The 22,165-nt window shown below is 39.3% G+C and overlaps 1 protein-coding gene across 5 annotated transcripts in view; it reads right to left on the bottom strand.

Annotated features, from left to right (window-relative positions):
- Atp11b (ATPase phospholipid transporting 11B (putative)) overlaps positions 1–22,165 on the bottom strand; it is a 114,000-nt gene that overhangs the window by 26,811 nt on the left and 65,024 nt on the right. For all 5 annotated transcript variants that reach the window (XM_045161141.1, XM_045161139.1, XM_045161140.1 and 2 more), the window contains exons 14-24: positions 21,440–21,615; positions 21,040–21,108; positions 18,452–18,525; positions 17,696–17,799; positions 13,451–13,632; positions 12,178–12,381; positions 9,537–9,690; positions 6,846–6,948; positions 4,392–4,537; positions 2,974–3,033; positions 372–499 (exon numbers count right to left, since the gene is read on the bottom strand). In XM_045161141.1, the coding sequence (XP_045017076.1) occupies positions 372–499; positions 2,974–3,033; positions 4,392–4,537; positions 6,846–6,948; positions 9,537–9,690; positions 12,178–12,381; positions 13,451–13,632; positions 17,696–17,799; positions 18,452–18,525; positions 21,040–21,108; positions 21,440–21,615 (1,400 nt within the window). The remainder of the gene's footprint in view (positions 1–371; positions 500–2,973; positions 3,034–4,391; positions 4,538–6,845; positions 6,949–9,536; positions 9,691–12,177; positions 12,382–13,450; positions 13,633–17,695; positions 17,800–18,451; positions 18,526–21,039; positions 21,109–21,439; positions 21,616–22,165) is intronic.

The following is a 22,165-nucleotide window of genomic DNA, read 5'->3' as shown; positions in this document are numbered from 1 at the left end:
AACACTGAAAAATTATTCAGGTTTTCTCTTTGATATTCAGTAACTCTAAATCATGTGACAGTTACTAACAGTGTTATCACCAAGACACTACCTATTTGGCTTATTTTTTTTTCCTTTTTTTCTTTTTTGTTTTTTGTTTTTCGAGGTAGGGTCTCACTCTAGCCCAGGCTGACCTGGAATTCACTATGGAGTCTCAAGGTGGCCTCGAACTAACAGCGATCCTCCTACCTCTGCCTCCCGAGGGCTGGGATTAAAGGCATGCGCCACCATGCCCCGCTATTTGGCTTATTTTTGAAGAACTTGTTAAAATTATAACTACTGAATACTTGTAATCAGACATGCATGGACATCTAATACTGGAATATACTTACCGATAGAGGGTGGGCTTGCTCTGTAACACATGAGGATCTATATGCTGTTCCAAAAGACTATAGATGAGAACAGGTAGAGAAGTAAAACAAATGTTGTATAAAGTCAGGTACACACTGTCATACAGTGTCTAGAAAAAGAAATTGGTAGGAATTTTGAGATTCTAAATTATATATTTCTGTTACATATATGTATATAATTATAAACACGCATTATAAAAAAGGACATTAGTTTTTTCTAATACATACAAAAATTAATTTTAAAAATTTTGCTAATAATTCCCATTAAAATTTTTTTTTTTATTTTTGGTTTTTCAAGGTAGGGTCTTGTGCTAGCCCAGGCTGACCTGGAATTCACTATGTAGTCTCTAGGTGACCCCTCACTCATTTCAATCCTCCTACCTCAGACTCCTGAGTGCTGGAATAAAGGTGTACTCCACCACAACAGGCTTAACCCATTTGTTTTGATATAGAACCTACAGAGTTCCTAGATTGACATTCTTTGTGGTAACTGTATTATTTTGCTACTTGGTGTTTCTGAATCTATACTCTGACTGAAATAAAGAATGCTTTGTCATATGGTCTCAGAGCATTCTTTATTCCAATCAAGTAAACCACTGCTAGCAACCAATGTCTATCTAAGTGGCCCATGCTGACATATGTATGTCCTATGGTATGTAAAAAGGTGCTCAGAAGATCCAAGTTATAGTTATAGTTTAGTCAGTAGCTACATGATCTGAGGCAAGCTACCTAATCTCTGGATTTTACTTTCCTTTTCTATAAAACAAAACAGTAGAACAGGAGTGGCAAATAAATGTGCAAACCAAGACCCACCCTATGCTAATTTTAGCCACTACTAACACATTAGTCTTTCCAGTCAGAACCAGAGGCTTCTGAACCCTTTTAAGTACAGCTAGGTGTATCTATGAATTATTTAAAGCTAGCTTCTGAGGTGAAACTTGTCATTCATGTTCTAAACTACTAAGGTTACTCCTATATTTGTAACAATTCAGGGTTAGAGCCAGGCATGGGGGCATACACCTTTAATCCCAGCATTAAAGAGAAGAGAGGATCCCTGTGAGTCCAAGGTCAGTCTGGGGCTATGCAGAGTTCCAGAACAGCCTGGGATAGAGTAGGACCCTACCTTGAAAAACAAAAATAATTCAAGGCCTTGGGAGATAGCTCAGTGGTTAAAGGTGCTTGCTTGCAAAGCCTGATGGCCCAGGTTCAATTCCCCAGTGCCTCCATAAAACCAGATGTGCAAACGAGTGCAAGCATTTAGAGTTTAAGTAAAGTGGCAATAGGCCCTGACACACCCCATACTCATTCTCTCTCTATCCCCTCCCTCGTTGCAAATAAATAAATATTTTTTTTTTTTTAAATTCAGGATCAGGAATAAAAATGAAGTGAGCCATTAACAGTTACTTGGTCTGACTTGATATGGATTCTTATCTATAGAAATACTACAAAGACATCCGGGCGTGGCTGCGCATGCCTTTAAACCTAGCACTCGGGAGGCAGAGGTAGGAGGATTGCCATGAGTTCAAGGCCACCCTGAGATGACAGAGTTAATTCCAGGTCAGCCTGGACCAGAGTGAGACCCTACCTGGCGGGGGGGGGGGGGGGGGGGGGGGGGGAGAGAAATACTACAAAGAGGTTGAAAAACAATGACCAAGAGCTGGAATGTGACTCAGCAGGTAGAGTGCTTAACTAGCATGTGTGAAGGCCTGGGACTATTCTCCAATAATGTATCAAACTAGGTGTGGTGGCACATGCCTGTAATTCCAGCACCTGTGAAGGAAGTCATTCTCAACTGCATGGTGACTATGAGGCCATCCTGGGCAACACTGAGACCCTGTCTCAAAAAAAACATCAAAACTCTTCCAAAAGCCATTAAGAGTTCATGTGAAAAAAAAAAAAAGCATCCAGAATCAACATTTTTTGTTATCAACAGTAATTTCAAAACTTATAGCCAAAATAAATACAAATATTATGTTTATTAAGTATACCTGGGAAAGTTTTTTTTCTTTTTTTTCAAGGTAGGGTCTCACTCTGGTCCAGGCTGACCTGGAATTAACTATGTAGTCTCAGGGTGGCCTCGAACTCTCGGCAATCCTCCTACCTCTGCCTCCCGCGAGTGCTGGGATTAAAGGAATGCGCCATCACGCCCAGTGGAAAGTTTTATCTAGTTACAAGACTAGTAAAACTGAAAAGCCTCCCTCAATACCTATTAAAAGTTGAACATATATATTCCCTCATTCTTTTTAAGAATTATTTAAAAAAACTATTTATTAGGGACAGAGAGAGGTAGGAGGAGAGGGAGGAAGAAAGAGAGAGAATGGGCCAGGGCCTCCCAACCATTGCAAACAAACTCCAGATGCATGAGGCACCCTGTACATCTGGCTTATGTAGGACCTGGAGAAGTGAACCTGGGTCCTTAGCCTTTGCAAGCCAAGTGCCTTAACCACTAAGCCACCTCACTAGCCCTTTTAAAATTTATTTATTAGAGACAGAGGGAAGAAGGGAGGGAGGGAGGGAGAGAGAGAGAGAGAGAAAATGGATACCTTATACTAAAAGAACAAGACACAAGCTTCTGTTTACTTACTTGTTGAGAAAACAAACAGTAGAACTGATATAAAAACTGGGGTGTGATAAAACACACATTCTGAAAAACAACATTAAATGGGAAGTAATTAAAATATTTAGGTCTAAAGAAGAAAAAATGGTCCATAATGGTTATTATTAAAGTGTTAAGAACCACAATAATTAGTATGCTTGTTGTAAGGAGATGACTTTTCCCTAAGGATATACCCACATCTATAAGAAGTCGACAAAGCTGTGTAGGTACCACATATGCTAGAATGATATATCTCTCAGCGTTCATCATTCCCAACCAGTAAAATCTGTAAGTTTCCAACTCAGTGCTTTTCATGTATAGTATAATATATAATATTCACTTAATTTTTAGGGCTGTAGTAGTTATTTTTCTTTTTCCCCCAAGGTAGGGTCTTGTTCTAGCTCAGGCTGACCTGGAATTCACTATATAGTCTCAGGGTGGCCTTGAACGCATGGTGATCCTCCTATCTCTGCTTCCCAAGTGCTGGGATTAAAGGGATGTGCCACCACCCGGCTGTAGTAATTTTATGATGCAAAAATGCTTAAGCATATAGTAAGAACAATCAAAACACCTTTCTATCTCAATACTTTCATATTACAACTAAAAGCTGGAAAAAAGTGGAAACCTTATAACATGTAATCAACTTATAAGTAAAAGCTAGAAAAACAGGTTAGAAAGAAACTGTCACATCATGTTATAGCAATATGCAACTCATTTGTGTTCTTTTTACTGGCTTGCAGCTATTAATCATAGGAACACATACAACCACAGGACACCCAGTAATAGTAAGCGTGTTGTAAGGGGGACTCTTATGGGCTCAGAGAGCACCACCACCTCTAAAAGGGTCCAGAGACAGAATAGCGTTTCAATACTGTTTGTTGTTGTTTTCTTTTTAATCATAAGTACTTTAGTTTATGTACACAAAACCTATACTGAGAGGCTCATCAATTTAAGTAGTCTACCAGAGGGTCCATCCATGGGACAAAAAAGGTTAAGGAACTCTGCTGTGAATCTATCAAGCTGGAGGTTTAATTAAACTTATTACTAGGTCAACCCAAAATAATTTTAAAGAAATTAAACTCATTGCAACCTAATTTACATAGCATAAAACATCAAGTTCAAGTGTAAAATATGTGTGTTTTAAACTGCACATACCATAAAATTAGAAACTTTTCCACAATGCTCTTGTAACTCTTACCAGCAAATTCTACCGCCTGTGACCTTGTGGCACAAGCACAGCTGCTGCTTTGCATTCTGTTAGCATAAAGTTGCTTTATTGCAAACGACTGTCATGTTTATTTAAAGAAAGTATTTTAAAGAATAATTTAAATGGTTATAACATTCCTTAAATTGAAATTTCAAATTACTACATCAATAACTGATTTCAAAATCCATGTAAAACTCACCTTATAAAAAAAATACTGTACAAGGGTAGCTATTCTAATGTAATAAAAATGTCCATGAACAAAAAGCAATTTGGAGAGGAACTTAAATCTAGCTATTGCATAGTCACTGTTTCTTGCAGCTTGTCTTCCTTCTTTTCCCAGGATTCCTGTAATAGGACAAAGCAGCACATTCACGGACAACTCAAAGGACAACTGTGACGACGTATCTGTCACCGTCTAAGGAGTTACCCTTGTGGAAGCTGCACTCTGGAGCACAGAATATTACTGCACCGCAGTCAGCAGCTGCCTGAAAGGTGTTTCTTAACTATGCTAAAATGCAGAAGCAATGCATATCACACACACACCACCACATTGCCAAGAATCAGAAGAAAATAAACATAAAAATACTGAAAAAAATAGTCACATTGAGTAATTTGAACTTAGCCAAAAAAGGGGTGGAAAGATTCTAAGAGCCACAGGTTGAGACATCACACCCACAGGCATTCTCTTCCCTCCCCCCAAAAACGACTACTGCTCCCACAAGGTATAACCCACAAACCCAGGGGGAATACCTGTAACCCCACTGAGGAGGGTTCCTGGCGGATGGGGGCAGGGATGAGGGGAAAGAGGGTACTAACACATGATGTATCCATATGAAATGTTGTAAATAATAAATATTAAAAAATTAAGCATTGTAACCTTCAGATTCTCATATGGTGGGTCATCTTGATTTTGACTCCTGACAAAAACTGATCATTTTCTGTCATTTGCCATGACATGGGTTAGATCACTGGTTGCTATCAAACACTTTCAGTTTGGGGTGCTGGGCTTTTTGCTGCTACACTTAAGCTGGTTCTGTTAAGTGTGAGATGTTTAGTATGCTTGCTGTGACTGCAAGTGACAGGAATTTTTGCCTTTGCTTGGTGAGACTTGAGATTTCAGCCCCTTTGCAAGTCCCTAACCTCACAGCATTCACATCTACTTTCTCTGTGCTTCTTCTGGGGTTTATAAAGAACTGTGGCCTATAACCAATATTCAAATACTGTTTGCATCTTCAAAAAAGGAGAACAGCAGTGTACAGAATAACAATTCAATATTGCCTACTTCTGGACTGTGCTTGCTTCCAAAATGTGTTTCTTGGAACTCCACTCAGGACTTGTCTACTATGACTGCAAATGTACCAAGATTTCTGTTCTTCGCAGGGCGCTGTGCACACCCGTGAGCAGGGACACAACAGCAAGCACGGGTGTGGATTAGAGCATGACCACTTCCCCCTACACACTGGTTTTGGGGCACTTGGCCTTTGGCCTCTGGCTCTTCTTCATTCCTTTACTAAGGTCTGTGAAATGTGAAGCTTTAATTTTCATAAGATAGTTATAATACTTTCCTCCAATTTCCACAGAACGGGAAAACATCTCCCAGTAATTGGCAAGGAGGAGTTTATGCATGGATGTGCCGCACTTTGATGTTAATATGCACCAATTTCTCTCAAGTACATACTCAGGAGTAGAACTGTTGGGTTACAGGGTGTGCCTTAGAATCCCAACAACTTGCGAAGTTGGAAATTTAATACAGGCTCTGATTAAGCACATAAGGGAGTTCAACTGATTTATATTCTCAAAAAAACACAGTAATGTCAGTTTAACTTAAATTCGCCTTTTCTAGCTAAGTGTGTTACATCCTTATGCTACACTTTTCTTGTTTGTAATCAAATAACATTTGGTTTACAGAGGTAATGTAAATGACTGAAATGGCAGCAGATATACAAGCAACAGTTTACTCTTTATACAGAATGGAACTCATCAGTTATTCTTCCTTTACGTAGCTCAGGTTTCCATTCCACTCCATATCCTATTGAAATCCAATGACTTCCCTAAAGCCTGCTTGTCTAGCTAACCTGTCTTCTATGGTCACGTTGGGCTCTGACTTCTTCCTTGGCTAAAAGGCAGTAATTCTACATTCCCTGATTTGCTACAGTTTCTTATAAGCTCTGTCACTGGCTCAAAAGGAACTGAGCCCTTTCCTTGTTGTCCACACATCTCAGTGCTTTTACTTTCTTTTTTTTTAAGCTTACAATAATTGAGTTTTTTAAAAATATATTTTCTTTATTTGACAGAGAGAAAGAGAACGAGAGAGGGAGAGAATGGGTGTGCCAGGGCCTCTAGCCACTGTCAACATGAACTATGGATTCAATTCTAATGTTTCTCATGGCAATACACTATGGTGTACTACCATTCTGCACTTAGTTTTCATTCATGTATTTGATATTTAACTTTAATCTATGATAGGAATATTCAAAATCACCAAATAATTTTACCTACTCTAGACCCTCTGGCCTCCACAGGTGTACTACAATTACAGCATGGGAGCACCCTCACTGTCACACTTCCATGAACACGAGCGCGCGCACACACACACACACACACACACACACACACACACAGGAAAATTTAGGAAAGAAAAAAGAGAAGTCACCTATGCCAACATGTGCTTCTTGTATCATGCTCACATCATTAGCACCATCACCAACAGCCAACGTTATTGGTTTCTCAGGTGAAATTTTTATCAGTCTTATTACCTGAAAGATAAAATGCATTTATTCTATATAATAAAAAGCCAATTATATTGTATTTGCATAATTCCATTTATCTGAAATGATTTTGTAGTAAGAACAGTAGTGCAAAAAGTATTTAATTCACATTGGACAACAAATGTGTTAGATTTCATTTTTAAGTGGGGTTCATGCAGGAAGGCCTTAAGAATATTGTTACAAAGGGCAAGTGTGGTGACCTTTAATCCTAGTGCTCAAAAGGTTAAGGTGGGGGAATCACTGTGAGTTGAAGGCTAGCCTGGATTACAGAGAATAGTTCCAGGCCAGTCTGAACTAGAGTGAGACCCTGCCTCAAACAAACGAACAAAAAAGCCAGAAATGAGGCTGGGGAGATGGTTCTGCGGTTAGAGGCACTTGCTGGCAAAGGCTAATGGCCCCAGTTTGATTCCTTAGCCCACATAAAGCCAGATGCACCAAGTGGAGCATCTGGAGATAACTTGCTGCAGCAAGAGGCCTTGGCATGTCCATATTCATCTTCTCACTCTATCTCCTTGCAAATAAATAAGTATGTATTTTTGAAAACCCAGAAATGGGGCTGGAGAGATATCTCATAGGTTAAGGTGCTTGTCTGCAAAACCTAATAACCCAGGTTTGATTCCCCAGTACCCACATAAAGTCAGATGCACAAAGTGATGCATACATCTGGAGTTCATTTGCAGCAGCTGGATGCTGTGGTGTGCCCATTCTCTCTGTCTGCTTCTCTGCTTGATAATACCAGAATAAATAAATACCAGAAATGCTATAAGAGAGTTTTATGACTAAATTTTATGAAAAGAATTTTAAAAATAAACTTTAAAGTTTAAAAAGAATAATTAAGCCAGGCATGGCAGCACATGCCTTTACTCAGCACTTGGGAGGCAGAGGTAGGAGGATTGCTGTGAGTTCAAGGCCTGGGCTAGAACAAGACTCTACCTTGAAAAAAGAAGATTAATTAATAGCTTATTGTGTAAGTAGAGAATTCAGCTGTCAAACCTTTTTTTCTCAAAAAATTACTCTATTTGATATAGAGCAAAGAAAATCATTTTGTTTTAAAATTAAGTAAATCTGAAGTTAAAAATATTAATTCAATGAAAGCAAAATAGGCTTCACTGGAATTTTAGAATGTACTTTAGCCCAGGCTGGCACATGTTGAGTTCTGACACAGGCAGTCACAGTGCCCCATGAAGCTAAAAAAAAAAAAAATCAAATGACTAATTTATTAGGCTTTCATCAGTCCTAGGTCTGCTCTGCTATCAACTTTTTTTGTTTTTTTGAGGTAGGGTTTCACTCTAGCTCAGGCTGACCTGGAACTCACTATGTAGTCTCAATGCTATGAACATTTTTGAAGGATACAGCTGAAGACCTCAAATGCCAGAAGTAAACTTACAAAAAAAAAAAAAAAAAAAGCAGTGCCGGGCGTGGTGGCACACGCCTTTAATCCCAGCACTCGGGAGGCAGAGCTAGGAGGAGTGCCAAGAGTTCGAGGCTACTCTGAGATAACAGAGTAAATTCCAGGTCAGCCTGAGCTAGAGTGAGACCTTACCTCAAAAAACAAAACAAAACAACAACAACAAAAAAACCACATTTGATGCCAGACATGGTTGGGAGGCAGAGGTAGGAGGATAGCCATGAGTTTGAGGCTATCCTGAGACTACATAGTGAATTCCAGGTCAGTCTGGACTATAGTGAGACCCTATCTCAAAAAACAAACAAAAAAACAACAAAAAAACTTTTTGTAGTAGCTCTGAATCTCAGGTTGCTGGATCTTAAAGTGTTTCCTGCATGTAGCTTTGCACTGCACATTGACTGGCTTGTCAGTTTTTTCCCATTTATATTTTGATAGGCACGTTCCATTATTATTATTATTATTATTATTATTATTATTTTTACTTTTATTTTTATTTTTAGACAAAGTCTTTCTAGGTAAGCCTGGGGTAGCTGCAAACTCACAATCCGTTTACCACATGCTGGGATTTTAGGTATGTGGCACAATGATGGAGTTGCTAATATTTTCAACAAAGAATGATCATGCCTTGAGAATGCAGGGATAAGATAGGCAGAGATCAGCAAGACCACCTGAGGGGCAGGTGAACTCAACTTTTTAAACATACATTTATTAGCAATGAGAAAGAGAAGAGAATGTTAATGAACTACAGATGCATGTGTCACTTTGTGCATCTGGCTTTATGTGGGTACTGGTGAATTGAACCTAGACTATAAGGCTTTGCAATACAGCACCTTTAACCAGTGAGCCATGTCTCGGGCTTTGACCTCACTTTTGTTGGACATCCATCTGGGTGTAGTGATGCTGATTCTTGCAGTCGGAGTTATCAACTGCATGTTTAGCAGGTCACAAACTGCTGCCCAACACAGATGTCTAGATCAACAAAAATACCTGCAACACCAATATTTATAGTGTATGTGCTTGTGGTTCATGACATGGGAAGTAAATGAGTCCTAGTCACACGGTGCATGTGTGTCACCAAACAGAACCTTAAAGAATGTCTTCTTTACAACAGACGAGATATAGGGAACAACTTTTTCTTTCTTGAGGAAACTTCTTCTTACATACATACTTTTGCTTTCTGCAGTGGTGCCATACGACAACATAATACAGCAGAGCAATTTTTGCAAACTTCCATAAATAGCTTTTCATGTTCCCTGAGTGCAAGAGATAGGCTGGTCCCATCCACTACCAGCCCATGCTGAATCACATGATCCTCTGTAATTCTAGAAGAGAAAATAATTATATCTTCTATCCAACACTTTGAAGCCATATACTCATAGAACAAAAATTCTACTCCAAGAGACAATTCAACAACAGACTACCATTCTAAGAACAAACTAAGTTGTACTGCCTGAAAGTGAAGATTAAATATGGCTTTTGTACAGAAAGAGACATTCTGATTATAACTCATTTATTCAAAGCATATATATAGAATATCTAATAAAAATATGCTAAAACAAAAATAAGAATCTTTACATACATGTGTTAATATTGATAAGCACTATCTTTCTTAGAATTTTCAGTATTTTTCAAGTAGATGTTACTTTGATAATCAAGAAAGATGTTTTGGAGGATACACACACACACACACACACACACACACACATAAAATAAATGGTTTTGAGCAGTTAATTTCTCCTTGACATTAGTGCTCTTTCTTTCATGTCAGTTGTCTTCCTCAATCACTCTTTGCCATGTTCTTTGAGACATGGTCATACTGAATCTAGAGCTCACCAACTTGGCTTGACTAGCTGACCACTCCATGGATTCCTTGCTTCTGGCTCCCCAGCACTGGAATACAGGCCCGAAGCACCATGCCTTACATTTTTACGTGGGTGCTGGGGATCTGAACTCAGGTCCTCATGCCTGCACTTTAATCACTGTGTCATCTACCCAGCCCACTGTGTTCGTAAGTGTTAATGCTACAACAGTATTGACACTGTTCCCAAACTGTAACACTATTACTGAGATAAACTGCCTTTTATGTTCAAGCAAACCCCTGTCAACTGTGTTGTATTGTAAATATATCCATTTAAAAAAATTTTCTTATTTGTATGTGTGCATGCGTGTGTGTGTGTGCACACTAGGGCCTCTTACTGCTGAAACAAATGCCAGACACTTATGCCACTTTTTATGCCTAGCTTATGTGTCATTTCAGGAATTAAACCCGAGCTGGCAGGTTTTGTGATGCCTTGAATCATTGAGCCATCTTTCCAGCCCCTAAAAAGATTTCTTTAACAAGTTGTTCTGTGACGAAATCTAGACTCAGTCTCATATTAATGTTTACAAAGTACTGCATGTATATTAATAACTATAGCTTTGTTTTTGGGAGTTTGGTCAAAGACTGCAGTTGACAGATTGCTAGGGAGACCTAACATGCTAACATTAACTAGCTCTGATGCTTACACTGACGCACTCAATTTATTATGCAAAAGTAAGGTAGGTTGATGGGGGTATCCAAATAAACCTCCCAGCAGTAACAATGCAGACTAAATTTTCCAGTCTGGTTATGTGAAGGATTGATCAGAGGTCAATAAATGTTTTTTTGTAGGGGCCAAGTAACAAAGATTTCTAGGTTTTGTGGGCCAAATGGCAAAACAGGATGTTAATACAGGCTTTTACATAATAAATATTAACAAAATTTTATTGACTACATTAAACTGTAATAATACCTGAACATAATCTTTTCAAAACAGGGCTACTAGTAAGAATGATAATCTTTCTTTGGTGGGGGGAAGCAACACCTAGCTTAAGTAGGATTAAAAGTTAATACTCCCCATCCTCAAAACAAATTGCAAATGTTCACCTGTAATGCCGATTGCTGATATGCACTGAGTAATGTAAGATTTAGAATACATCTTTGACAAAGTCTCTAAAACAGTTGGCATAGCTAAACCATCTCTTCCAAGCAAACACACACATAAGACAAAAGTAAATTGAGGGGCTGGGAAGATGGCTCAGCACTTAAGGTGCTTGCCTACAATGCCTAACAACATGAGTTTGATTCACTAGTACCCACGTAAAAGATAAAGCAAAACAAAAAGTATACTGAGTGCCACTCCACTGGACCTTAATTAAATTAAAAAGCCCATTTTTTCTCTTCTTGTTTTGCCCTCAAGTTATGTGATAGTAAAAAGCAAAAGAACAATAGTAAAATGTCACAGTATGGTATTATGCATAGCACTCAAAACACTAAGGAGTTGTAATTGTGTCACTGTGACTGGTAAAATACCAAGCACCAGTGTGAAGGGAAGAGTCACAGAGGACCTTGTCAAGACTGCTGCAAACAATCTACTTAGATTGCACAATGGTAAAGCATTCATGGATAAATTTATGTAGCTGTGCTTTGATCAAAATTTATACAAACAGGCCGGGCGTGGTGGCGCACACCTTTAAACCCAGCACTCGGAAGGCAGAGGTAGGAGGATCACTGTGAGTTCGAGGCCACCCTGAGACTCCATAGTGAATTCCAGGTCAGCCCGGACCAGAGTGAGACTCTACCTCAAAAAAAAAAAAAAAAGGTATACAAACATGTCAATAAAAATCTGAATTTCATATAATTTTCACATTATGAAGTATTCATCCAAATATTTAGAACAAATTTCAACTCATGGGCTATAAAAACCAGGCAGTGGCAGTGGTCATTTCTGCTCCATGGGTTGTAGTTTGTTGGCTCCTGAGCTATATAACCCAGACACCTATATACTTACCTCCTGGCAAGCTGCCTCAATTGTTCAGCACATTCATTGTCTGATTTCTGGTTTATAAGTTCAAGGATGTTCATGGTTCTATGAAAATGTCCACATGACAAACTCACACTAACAGCTGTTTCATGTTTATCTCCAGTAAGTACCCATACTTTGATACCAGCCATTCTCAGTGCTTCAATAGTTTCTCGAACTTTATCCTGTAGTCTAAAAATAGAAGAAACACATTTGGTAGGAAAAAAAAAAATACTCTTCTGATCGTATGTTAAGTATAAACTACATAGTATATGTAAAGTCTAGACTTGACATAGGAATATATAGTGTATAAAAACAACTGAAAGCCAGCACTCGGGAGGCAGAGGTGGGAGGACTGCCATGAGTTCAAGGCCACCCTGAGACTCTATAGTGAATTCCAGGTCAGCCTGAGCTAGAGTGAGGCCCTACCTCAAAAAACCAAAAAAAAAAAAAAAACAAACCTGAAAATTTCTCCCATTAGAAATGAGAATAAACTACTAGTGATCATCTAGTACTCTAGTTCATACAAAACCAACCAATTAAGACATATAACTTCATGTTTTAAGAGCACTATCTTCAAAATTGATTTTTATGCAGCTAAATTACATAGCTTTTATAAATGCCTATTTGGTTAGGAAGTCTTTTGCAGGGCAGTGCTGGAGACCAGACCTAGGGCCTTACGCGCGCTAGGCAAGTAGTGTGCCACTGAGCTATACCCACACCTCTAGGAAGTCTTAGGCTCCAAATCAAAGATCTCTGTCTGTCTTTCTCTCATATGACTCTTAGAGTTAAAAAGTCAGACTGGGGGCTAGGGGCATGGCTTAGCAGTTAAGGAGTTTGTCTGCAAAGCCGAAGGACCCAGGTTCTATTCCCCAGGACCCAAGAAAGCCAGATACACAAGGGGGTGCACTTGTCTGGAGTTCATTTGCAGTGCCTGGAGTTCTGGTGTGCTCATTCTCTCTCCCTCTTCCTCTCTTTCTCCCTCTTTCTGTCAAATAAATAAATGAATAAAAATAAATAAATATTTTTAAAAAGTCAGACTGGAAAATAGAGGACTATGTAAGTTTAGGTTAGTTTGCTCCCATCTATTTCAAATATCTGGCTAGAACAAATAGCATTAAGCTTTGGGGAAAAATACAGCTTTGCTTCTCTTTTTGAGTTTTAAATATACTGTTACTAAAGGATATTAACAAGGTATACTAAAGATAGTTGAAACACTTGACTAAAAACAGTCTGGAAGAAAAATGATATTTTTACTTACTTATCTTCCACTGCAGTGGCTCCCAGTAATACCAAATCTTTCTCTATGAACTGGAAGACGTTAGCTAACTTCTCTTCCCGTTGCTGCAAGGCTGTCCTGGCTTCAAACAGACGCCTATTTATTTCTTCATATTCCTTAGATGTAAACTGTCTATAGGCTATACACAAAGTTCGTAGTCCTTTCTAAGATGAAAAACAAAATACAAATTAAAAGATAAAACCTGGACTGGGAAGATGACTCATGGCGTAAAGACACTTGCTGCTTAAGCTGTAGCACTGCAGTTTGATTCCAAGACCCCACGTCAGAAGCCAGAAACCATGGCAGGCTTCTGTAACCCTAGCACACCTAAGTGCTGATATCAAGATGGATGGGAGGAACAGGAGCATTTCCCTAAAACTCATGAGACTGTAGCAAAGGACAGCATACAGAAATCACAATCAAGAGAATGCAGAAATAGGCCAGGAGGGATGGCTCAGCAGTTAAGGTGCTTGCTTGCAAGGCCTAATGGCCCAAGTATGATTCCCCAGTACCCACGTAAAAAGTGGTGCATGCATCTGGAATTCATTTGTGTGGCTGGAGGCCCTGGTGTGCCCATTCTCTCTCTCTCTCTCTCTGCTTGCAAATAAAATAAAATAAGTAAATAAAAGCATTTTTTAAACAAAGTGCTGAAATAAAACCCTGTGGATCCATTCCCCCAAACAAATAATTTAAAAGGCACTATCATTAAGTGAAAAGAAATAATAGTGTCCCAAAGCTGTAAAAGTCTGAATTATGTGTCACCTTATCAGGCTTTTTCACTCCTTGATAAATTTTTCAGAAGTTGCTTACAATTAAGGTTGCTGAACTGTAGAATATCACAGGCTAAAAAGGACCATAAAATTATCTTATTAATGGTTTTAATACTATTACACAGACAGACAGTCTTCAAGATTGTCGAGAGAGATATGGCACTCATGACCTTACAGTAGCTAACACTACCTATAAAAGACCTGCATAAAAGGAGGGGGAAAAAGTGATGGTATCAAAATAGAAGAGAGACTAGTTGTAAAGAAGGGATTCAGTGGAGGAGGGATTTGGGAGGGGAAAAGTGTGAGTCATAGGAGGGGACTATGACCAAGAATAACATTGCTTATGAACATTCATACATAAGATTTTTTTAAAAGTGATTGATTTATTATTTACGACAGAGAAAATGGGCATGCCAGGGCCTGTAGCCACTCAAATAACTCCAGACACATGTGCCACTTTGTGTGCCTGGCTTTATGTGGGTACTGAAGAACTGAAGCCAGGTTCTTATGCTTTGCAGACAAGGGCCTTAACCACTGAACTGTGTCTCCCCTAAACATAGGATTTTGTGTGCACATCTATTTCTCTTTTGCTAGGGTATATATTCAGGTGTGGAATTACTAAACCAGGTAATTATTTTTACTGTTTGTGGTGGCTTGAATCAGATGTCCCCCATAAACAGACATATTTTGAATGTTTGGTTCCCACCCAGTAGAAATTTGGAAGGTGAAGCCTTGCTAGAGAAGGTGTGTTTTATAGCCCAGCTTCTTTCGCCAGAGCTTGCTTCACTCTCCACATGCTGTGGCAGAGGTGAAGTGCAGCCTCTGCTCATGCCATGCTTTCCCCTGCCATCATGAAGCTTCTCCTCAAGACTATAAGCAAAATAAAAACATCTTCCTACCAGCTGCTTTTGGTCAGGTGCTTTGTCCTAGCAATGAGAAGATAACTACACCACCATCTGAGGAATTGCCCGACTGTCTGTTTCAAGGCTGACCCATGTATAACTTTACCTACTAGCTTGTATATAGTTTCTAGTTTCTCTAAGCTTGGAATGTCCCCTATTCTTTTATTAAGCCCCGTTTGAGAGCAAACCCAGGGCCTTATTCATGCTAGCATACACTCTAACACTGAGCCACACCCTCCGGCCCTGTCCCTGCCCCCACTCCCACCTGAAGAGTGGGTTTTACGGTGTTGCTCAAGTTGTTCTTGAATTTCTGGGCTCAAAGCCTCAGCATCCAAAGTGTCTGTAGCAACACCACTGTGCCTAGGTATATCCTCTTTTGGTGATGGGGGAGTAGATATAATTCACATTCCAGAAATTCACTCTTAAAAATCAGTTTTCAGCATATTCACTAAAGTACTAGTTTAAAATTAGAAACTGCATTTTGAAGAGGCCGGGTAATGAATTACTAATAATACTATAAACGTAGAGGAAGAAGGTGACATTACGTACTCACTAAATGTCACCTATACTACATTGTGATGTTTAGTAACCACAAGAAGCCAAGGGGGAGGGAGATTACCCAGAGACAGGACCAATGCTTTACGCACACCAGGCAAGAGCTCTTCTACCGAGCCGCCCTCCCAGCCCTCTCATCCCACTTATTGATTTCTGGCTAATGGCACAGGTTGAGTGGCACTTGCATCCAGAAGTGCCCCAATTTTAACATGTCTGAAGAGAGATACATATTAGCAGATTAAAAATTAGTTTTTATACCAAAAATATGGAACCTCTCACCACAGTGCTGAGAAGTGACAGTGGAGTATGCAGCACCAAGTGAGATACACGAAGTGAGACATCTATACCACATCCTCCAAGGCTCAGGGACCACTGTGGAAGAGGTGGTGGAAAGAATGTAAAAGCTAACAGAAGGGGAGGAGTGCTTGCAATACTGTCTTCCAGACACAAAGTGGTCATGGCATTCATGACTTCAGAGTGGCTATCGCTGCCTACACAAGACCTGCATAATAGGAGGGAAAAATGATATAAAAATAGGAGAGAGACTAACTGTAAAGAGGGATTCAGTGCAGGGGGGATTTGGTAGGGGAAGAAGGGAAAGGGGTGGGAAAGAATTACAACAATGGCATATTATCTATATGTATGAAAGATGTCAATATAAAGCTAAAACAGGGGCTGAGAGATGGCTTAGCAGTTCAGGCACTTGCCTGTGAAGCTTACAGAGCCAAGTTCAATTCCCCAGTCCTCATGTAAGCCAGATGCACAAGGTGGTACATGCATCTGGAGTTTGTCTGTAGTGGCTAGAGGCCCTGGCATGCCCATTCTCTCTCTCTATTTGCCTCTCTCTCACAAACAAATAAATAGATAAATAAATACGTAAACATATTTTTTAAAACTTAAAGACGCTGGGTGGGTGTGGTAACACACACCTTTTATCCCAGTGCTTGGGAGGATGAGGTAGGAGGATTACTATGAGTTCAAGGCCAGCCTGAGACTGTATAAAAAACCAAAGACAAATGGCATATAAGCATCTAAAAAATGTTCTATGTCACTAGTCATCAGGGAAATGCAGATTAAAACTACATTGAGATTCCATCTCACTCCTGTCAGATTGGCTACCACCATGAAAACAAATGATCATAAATGATGGCGGGGATGTAGAAAAAGAGGAACTCTTCTACACTGCTGGTGGGAATGTAATCTGGTCCAGCCATTGTGGAAAACAGTGTGGAGGTTTGTAAAACAGCTAAAGATTGATCTAGCATATGACCCAGCTATAGCACTCTTAGGCATATATCCAAAGGACTCATTTCCTTAGAAGTACATGCTCAACCATGTTTATTGCTGCTCAATTTATAATAGCTGGGAAATGGAACCAGCCTAGATGTCCCTCAACTGATGAGTGGATAATGAAGATGTGGCACATTTCTACAATGAAGTTCTACTCAGCGGTAAAGAAAAATGAAGTTATGAAATTTGCAGAAAAATGGATGGACCTGGAAAGGATTATACTAAGTGAGGTAACCCAGGCCCAGAAAGCCAAGTGCCACATGTTCTCTCTCATATGTGGATCCTAGCTACAGATGATTGGGCTTCTGCGTGAGAAGGAAAATACTTAGTAGCAGAGGCCAGTAAAAAGGAGATATAAAGGGAAGAGAAAGGAAGGGAGGAGGGTACTTAATAGGTTGATATTGTATATATGTAAGTACAATGATTGAGATGGGGAGGTAACATGATGGAGAATGGAATTTCAAAGGGGAAAGTGTCAGGGGGGGAGGGAGGGAATTACCATGGGATTTTTTTTATAATCATGGAAAATGTTAATAAAAACTTAAAAATTAAAAAAAAAACAAAAACAAACCAAAAAAAGTTAAAACAAAGAAAAGAATATGGAACCAACAAAGTACAATAGGCCTACAGAATTTTCATAATTTTTGATAATTAAAAAGACAAAGCTCAAATCATTCATAATTCATAATATCACAGAAATTAGTACTTACCAAAGCAAATTCATCTACATGAATTCTGGTTTTTTCTATTTCTCCACCTATACATTTGGGGAGAATTGAGGATTCAGCTCCTTTAGCAAATAGAAGCTTCTCACCTAAAAGGAAAAAAAAATTAGCAGTCAAGCTCTTAATATTTGATAAATAAAATTCATAAAAACGGGGCTATGAAGATGGTTCAGTCAGTTAAGCATGAGGATGTGAGCTTGAAGCCCCAACACCCAGGTAAAGATGGGCACAGTGAGGGCTGGAGAGATGGCTTAGCAGTTAAGCGCTTGCCTGTGAAGCCTAAGGAATCCGGTTTGAGGTTTGATTCCTCAGGACCCATGTTAGCCAGATGCACAAGGGGGTGGCACACATTTGGAGTTCGTTTGCAATGGCTGGAGGCCCTGGCGCGCCCATTCTCTTTCTCTCTCTGCCTCTTTCTCTGTCTGTCTCTCTCAAATAAATGAGTAAACAAACAAAAAAAGATGGGCACAGTGATGCTAATGTTTGCCTGTTTAACAGCAGCAGTTCACAGCAGTGAGCACGTAAGGTTGCGGCCTGCTATTTTAGCTCAATGAGCTCCAGGTTCAGTGAAAGGTGCTGTCTCAAAAAATGAGGTGAAGTGATTGACAGACATTGGCCTCTGATATCCACATGCACACACCTATACACACACCTGCATACATGTGTCCACACATTCAAAAATGCATGCATGTACACACACTTACTTCATGAAAGCTTAGATTGAGAGTTTAGATTGGTTACCTGAAGGTGACTGAACAATTACACTCATTCTTCTACGATCTGAATCAAATTCCAGAAGATGAAGCAACTTGTACCTAAAAAGTATGACATAACTTTAATATGCAAATATTTGAAAGGAATAAAAGATAAAAATACTAGTGTATACAGATGAAAACTAGCAGAAAGTTTAAACATGCTTCTAAAAAGTTCCATCACCTTATAAGTTACAGAGCAAGAATTGAACTCACATCTGCCCAGTTCCCTTTTTCTTGGAAAAAAAATTGACTCATTCATAACACTTTTCTGTCAGCTTATTGGCAATGATTCTGAAAATGAGGATTGCAGGTGGGGGGGGTGTGACTGAACAAATGCCTTTCTAGAGAACTGAGAGAGAGCCTGTGTACAGGTGAAATATGGCTTGAAAAGTTTTCCAGGAGTCTTCTACAATTATGTACAAGGGAAATACATTCCCAACCTCAAAGAAAAATGCCAAGTTACATGATGGTCCATTAGCTGATGACAGGCTCCTTTATATTAAAAATAATACAATAAAAGCCCAGGACTGGTGCTACTTAATATGGAACAGAACAGCTACATTACGTATGTGACTGTAAATGCATGCAAGCACAAAAGATACTTCTGCAGTAGCCAGGTGTGGTGGTGCATGTCTCTAATCCCAGCACTTGGGAGGCAGAGGTAGGAGGATCGTCGTGAGTTTGAGGCCACCCTGAGATTACATAGTGAATTCCAGGTCAGCCTGGGCTAGAGTGAGACCCTACCTTGAAAAAAAAAAAAAAAGACACTTCTATAACATATGTGGACTAAGTAATACAGTAGAAATACTGGTGTTTCTCATTGTTTGAACATAAAATCACAGAAAACGGAAGAAATGCTAGGGTGCAGCTAAGTGGCAGAGCTCTTGACTAACATGCATAAGGCAATGGTTTTGCAAAACAAAGACAGACAAATCAATAAAGATAATATAAGGAAAGTTTTCTTTATATAGTGAGTAATAACCTGTGAATCCCAATCTCAAAAGTATTTAAAAATAAACATATAAGTAAATTCAGGAGTCAGGAAACTAAAATACAAATAATTCCAAGCAGAATGCTGTTACGATCGTGGTGAGGTACATGATACTGACATCATTCTAGAGAAGAGGTTAGCCAATGTTCTATGTAGAAAGCCAGATAATAAGTATTTAGGGCTCACAGGCCATATAATCATTTCTTATCTCCTTCCTCTTCTCTTTCTCCTTCTGTCCTTGAGGTTTGAATTTAGGGCTTCATGTAGGCTAGGTAAACATTCTACCACTGCGCTCCATCCCCAGCCTTTTTATTGCTCTTATAAATGAATTATATATGTTACATATGGGGGAGAGAGAGAATGAGCACACCAGGTGCTGTGGCCACTGTAAACCAACTCCAGATGCATGTGCCACATTGTGCAGCTAGCTTGACATTGGTACTGGACAATCAAATGTGGGTCCTTAGGCTTTGTAGGCAAGTACCTTACTTAACCACAAAGCCATCTCTGCGGCCATTTATTATTTTGTTATTTTTATTTTTTGTTTTTTCCGAGGTAGGGTCTCACTCTAGCCCAGGCTGACCTGGAATTCACTATGTAGTCTCAGGGTGGCCTCGAACTCTCTGTGATCCACCTACCTCTGCCTCCCAAATGCTGGAATTAGAGGTATGTACCACCATGCCCGGCTTATTTTTATTTGTTAATAGTTTTATTTATTTATTTGCAAGGAGAGAGATACAAATACATACAAAAGAGAGAGAGAGTGAGCACGCCAAAGACTCCAGCCACTGCAAACTCCACATGCATGTGCCCCTTTGTGCATCTGGCCTTACATGATTACTGAGCAATTGAACCTAGGACATTAGACTTTGTAGTCAAGTGCCTTAACCACTGAATAATCTCTCCAATCTGATTTTTTTTTTCCTTTTTTTTTTTCAAGGTAGGGTCTCACTATAGCCCAAGCTGACCTGGAATTCACTCTATAGTTCCAGGCTGTCCTTGAACTCATGGCAATCATCATATTTCTGCCTCCTATGTGCTGGGATTAAAGGGATGCACCACCATGCCCAACTACTGCATTTTAAATTTTGAGGTAGGGTCTCCCTAAGTTTCACAGGCTGATTCTGAACTCACTGTGTAGCCAAGGCCTTGGACTTGGGATCCTCCTGCTTCAGCATCCCATGTAGTTGGGATAAGAGGCCTATAGCACCAGGACCAGTTTAGTTACTTTTTTATACAACTTAAAAAAAAATTTAAGTATATTATTTTTATTTGAGTGAGAGAGAGAGAGAGAGAATGAGCATGCCAGGGCCTCCAGCCCCTGTAAATGAACTCCAGATGCATGCGCCACCTTGTGCATCTGGCTTATGTGGGGTCTTGGGGAATCGAACCTGGGTCCTTTGGCTTCATAGGCAAATGCCTTAACCACTAAGCCATCTCTCCAGCCCACAACTCTTTAAATACAAAGGGCTGAAGAAAAATAAGCTAGAGGTCAGATTTGGACAACAGGTCAGTTTGATGATCCTTTTTCTATACTAATATATACTTAATATTGACTATACCATAATGTACGAAAATTTTACCTTTCCAGTTTTCCAAGTATTTTAACTTCCATAGTTTCCTCAGAATGGCCAATAAATACAATGCCAACTCTAGGAATTAGGAACAAAGAAATGTAAGATTTAAGGGATATCTCATAATTCACAGTATGCAATAACTAAGTTTCTATGAAAATATTTTAAATGAAACCTTAAAACATATTGAAGATATTTTCTTTAAATAATACATGGTTACTTTTAAGAACTTGAAAAATCAGATTAGGTCCAGAAAAATAAAAATTATCTCTAATAAATTTTATCATACCAATGCCACATTAAGCATTTTTAAATAGATCATAAAAATCTTAAAATTAAGAATTTATACTGAGACCCTGAGATGATGGTTCTCTAATATGCTTACACTTGTATCTTGAGATGGCATTACCTTGCAGCTGCTTCCACCAGTGCCTTTTCGTCTGGTGAAGAAGCATAGTACTCTAGCTGTGTGGGCGCCAGGCTGGCCTGCCAGGGACCATCACCAATGCCGTCAGTTTGAACATTACTGATCTGTACAGTATGACAGAGACTGGCTGCTTTAAAGAAGAGATCGTGTTCTTTAATCTGCAGAGACATAAGATTCATGAATAAATACCATTCTCAAACACCATGTAGGATACAAGAAGACACAGAATCCTAAGAGCTAGAACAAAGGTACAGTATTGTTGCTTCTAGTTCCAAAAAGTAAAATGTTACATGTGTGTAGAACCCTATGTGCATCGTTCTCCAAAAGTATAATCAAATTACAGGTAAGGAAGAACATGCTTTTGTAAGCAAACAAACAAACAAACAAGCAGTGAGATCTCAAAAAGTATTAAATAAGGGCTGGAGAGATGGCTTAGTGGTTAAGCGCTTGCCTGTAAAGACTAAGGACTCCGGTTCGAGGCTCAAATTCCCCAGGACCCACATAAGCCAGATGCACATGGTGGCACATGAATCTGGAATTTGTTTGCAGTGTGGATGGAGGCCCTGGTGTGCCCATTCTCTCTCTCTCTCTCTCTATCTGCCTCTTTCTCTCTGTCTGTTGCTCTCAAATTAATAAATAAAACAAAATGTCCTTTAAAAGAAAAAGAAAGCATTAAATAAATTGAAGCATTGTTTCTCTCACCTAAAG

This window comes from Jaculus jaculus, chromosome 11 (genome assembly GCF_020740685.1).
Source record: "Jaculus jaculus isolate mJacJac1 chromosome 11, mJacJac1.mat.Y.cur, whole genome shotgun sequence".
Classification (NCBI taxonomy): domain Eukaryota; kingdom Metazoa; phylum Chordata; class Mammalia; order Rodentia; family Dipodidae; genus Jaculus; species Jaculus jaculus.
This window is presented reverse-complemented; position numbering and strand designations above follow the sequence as displayed.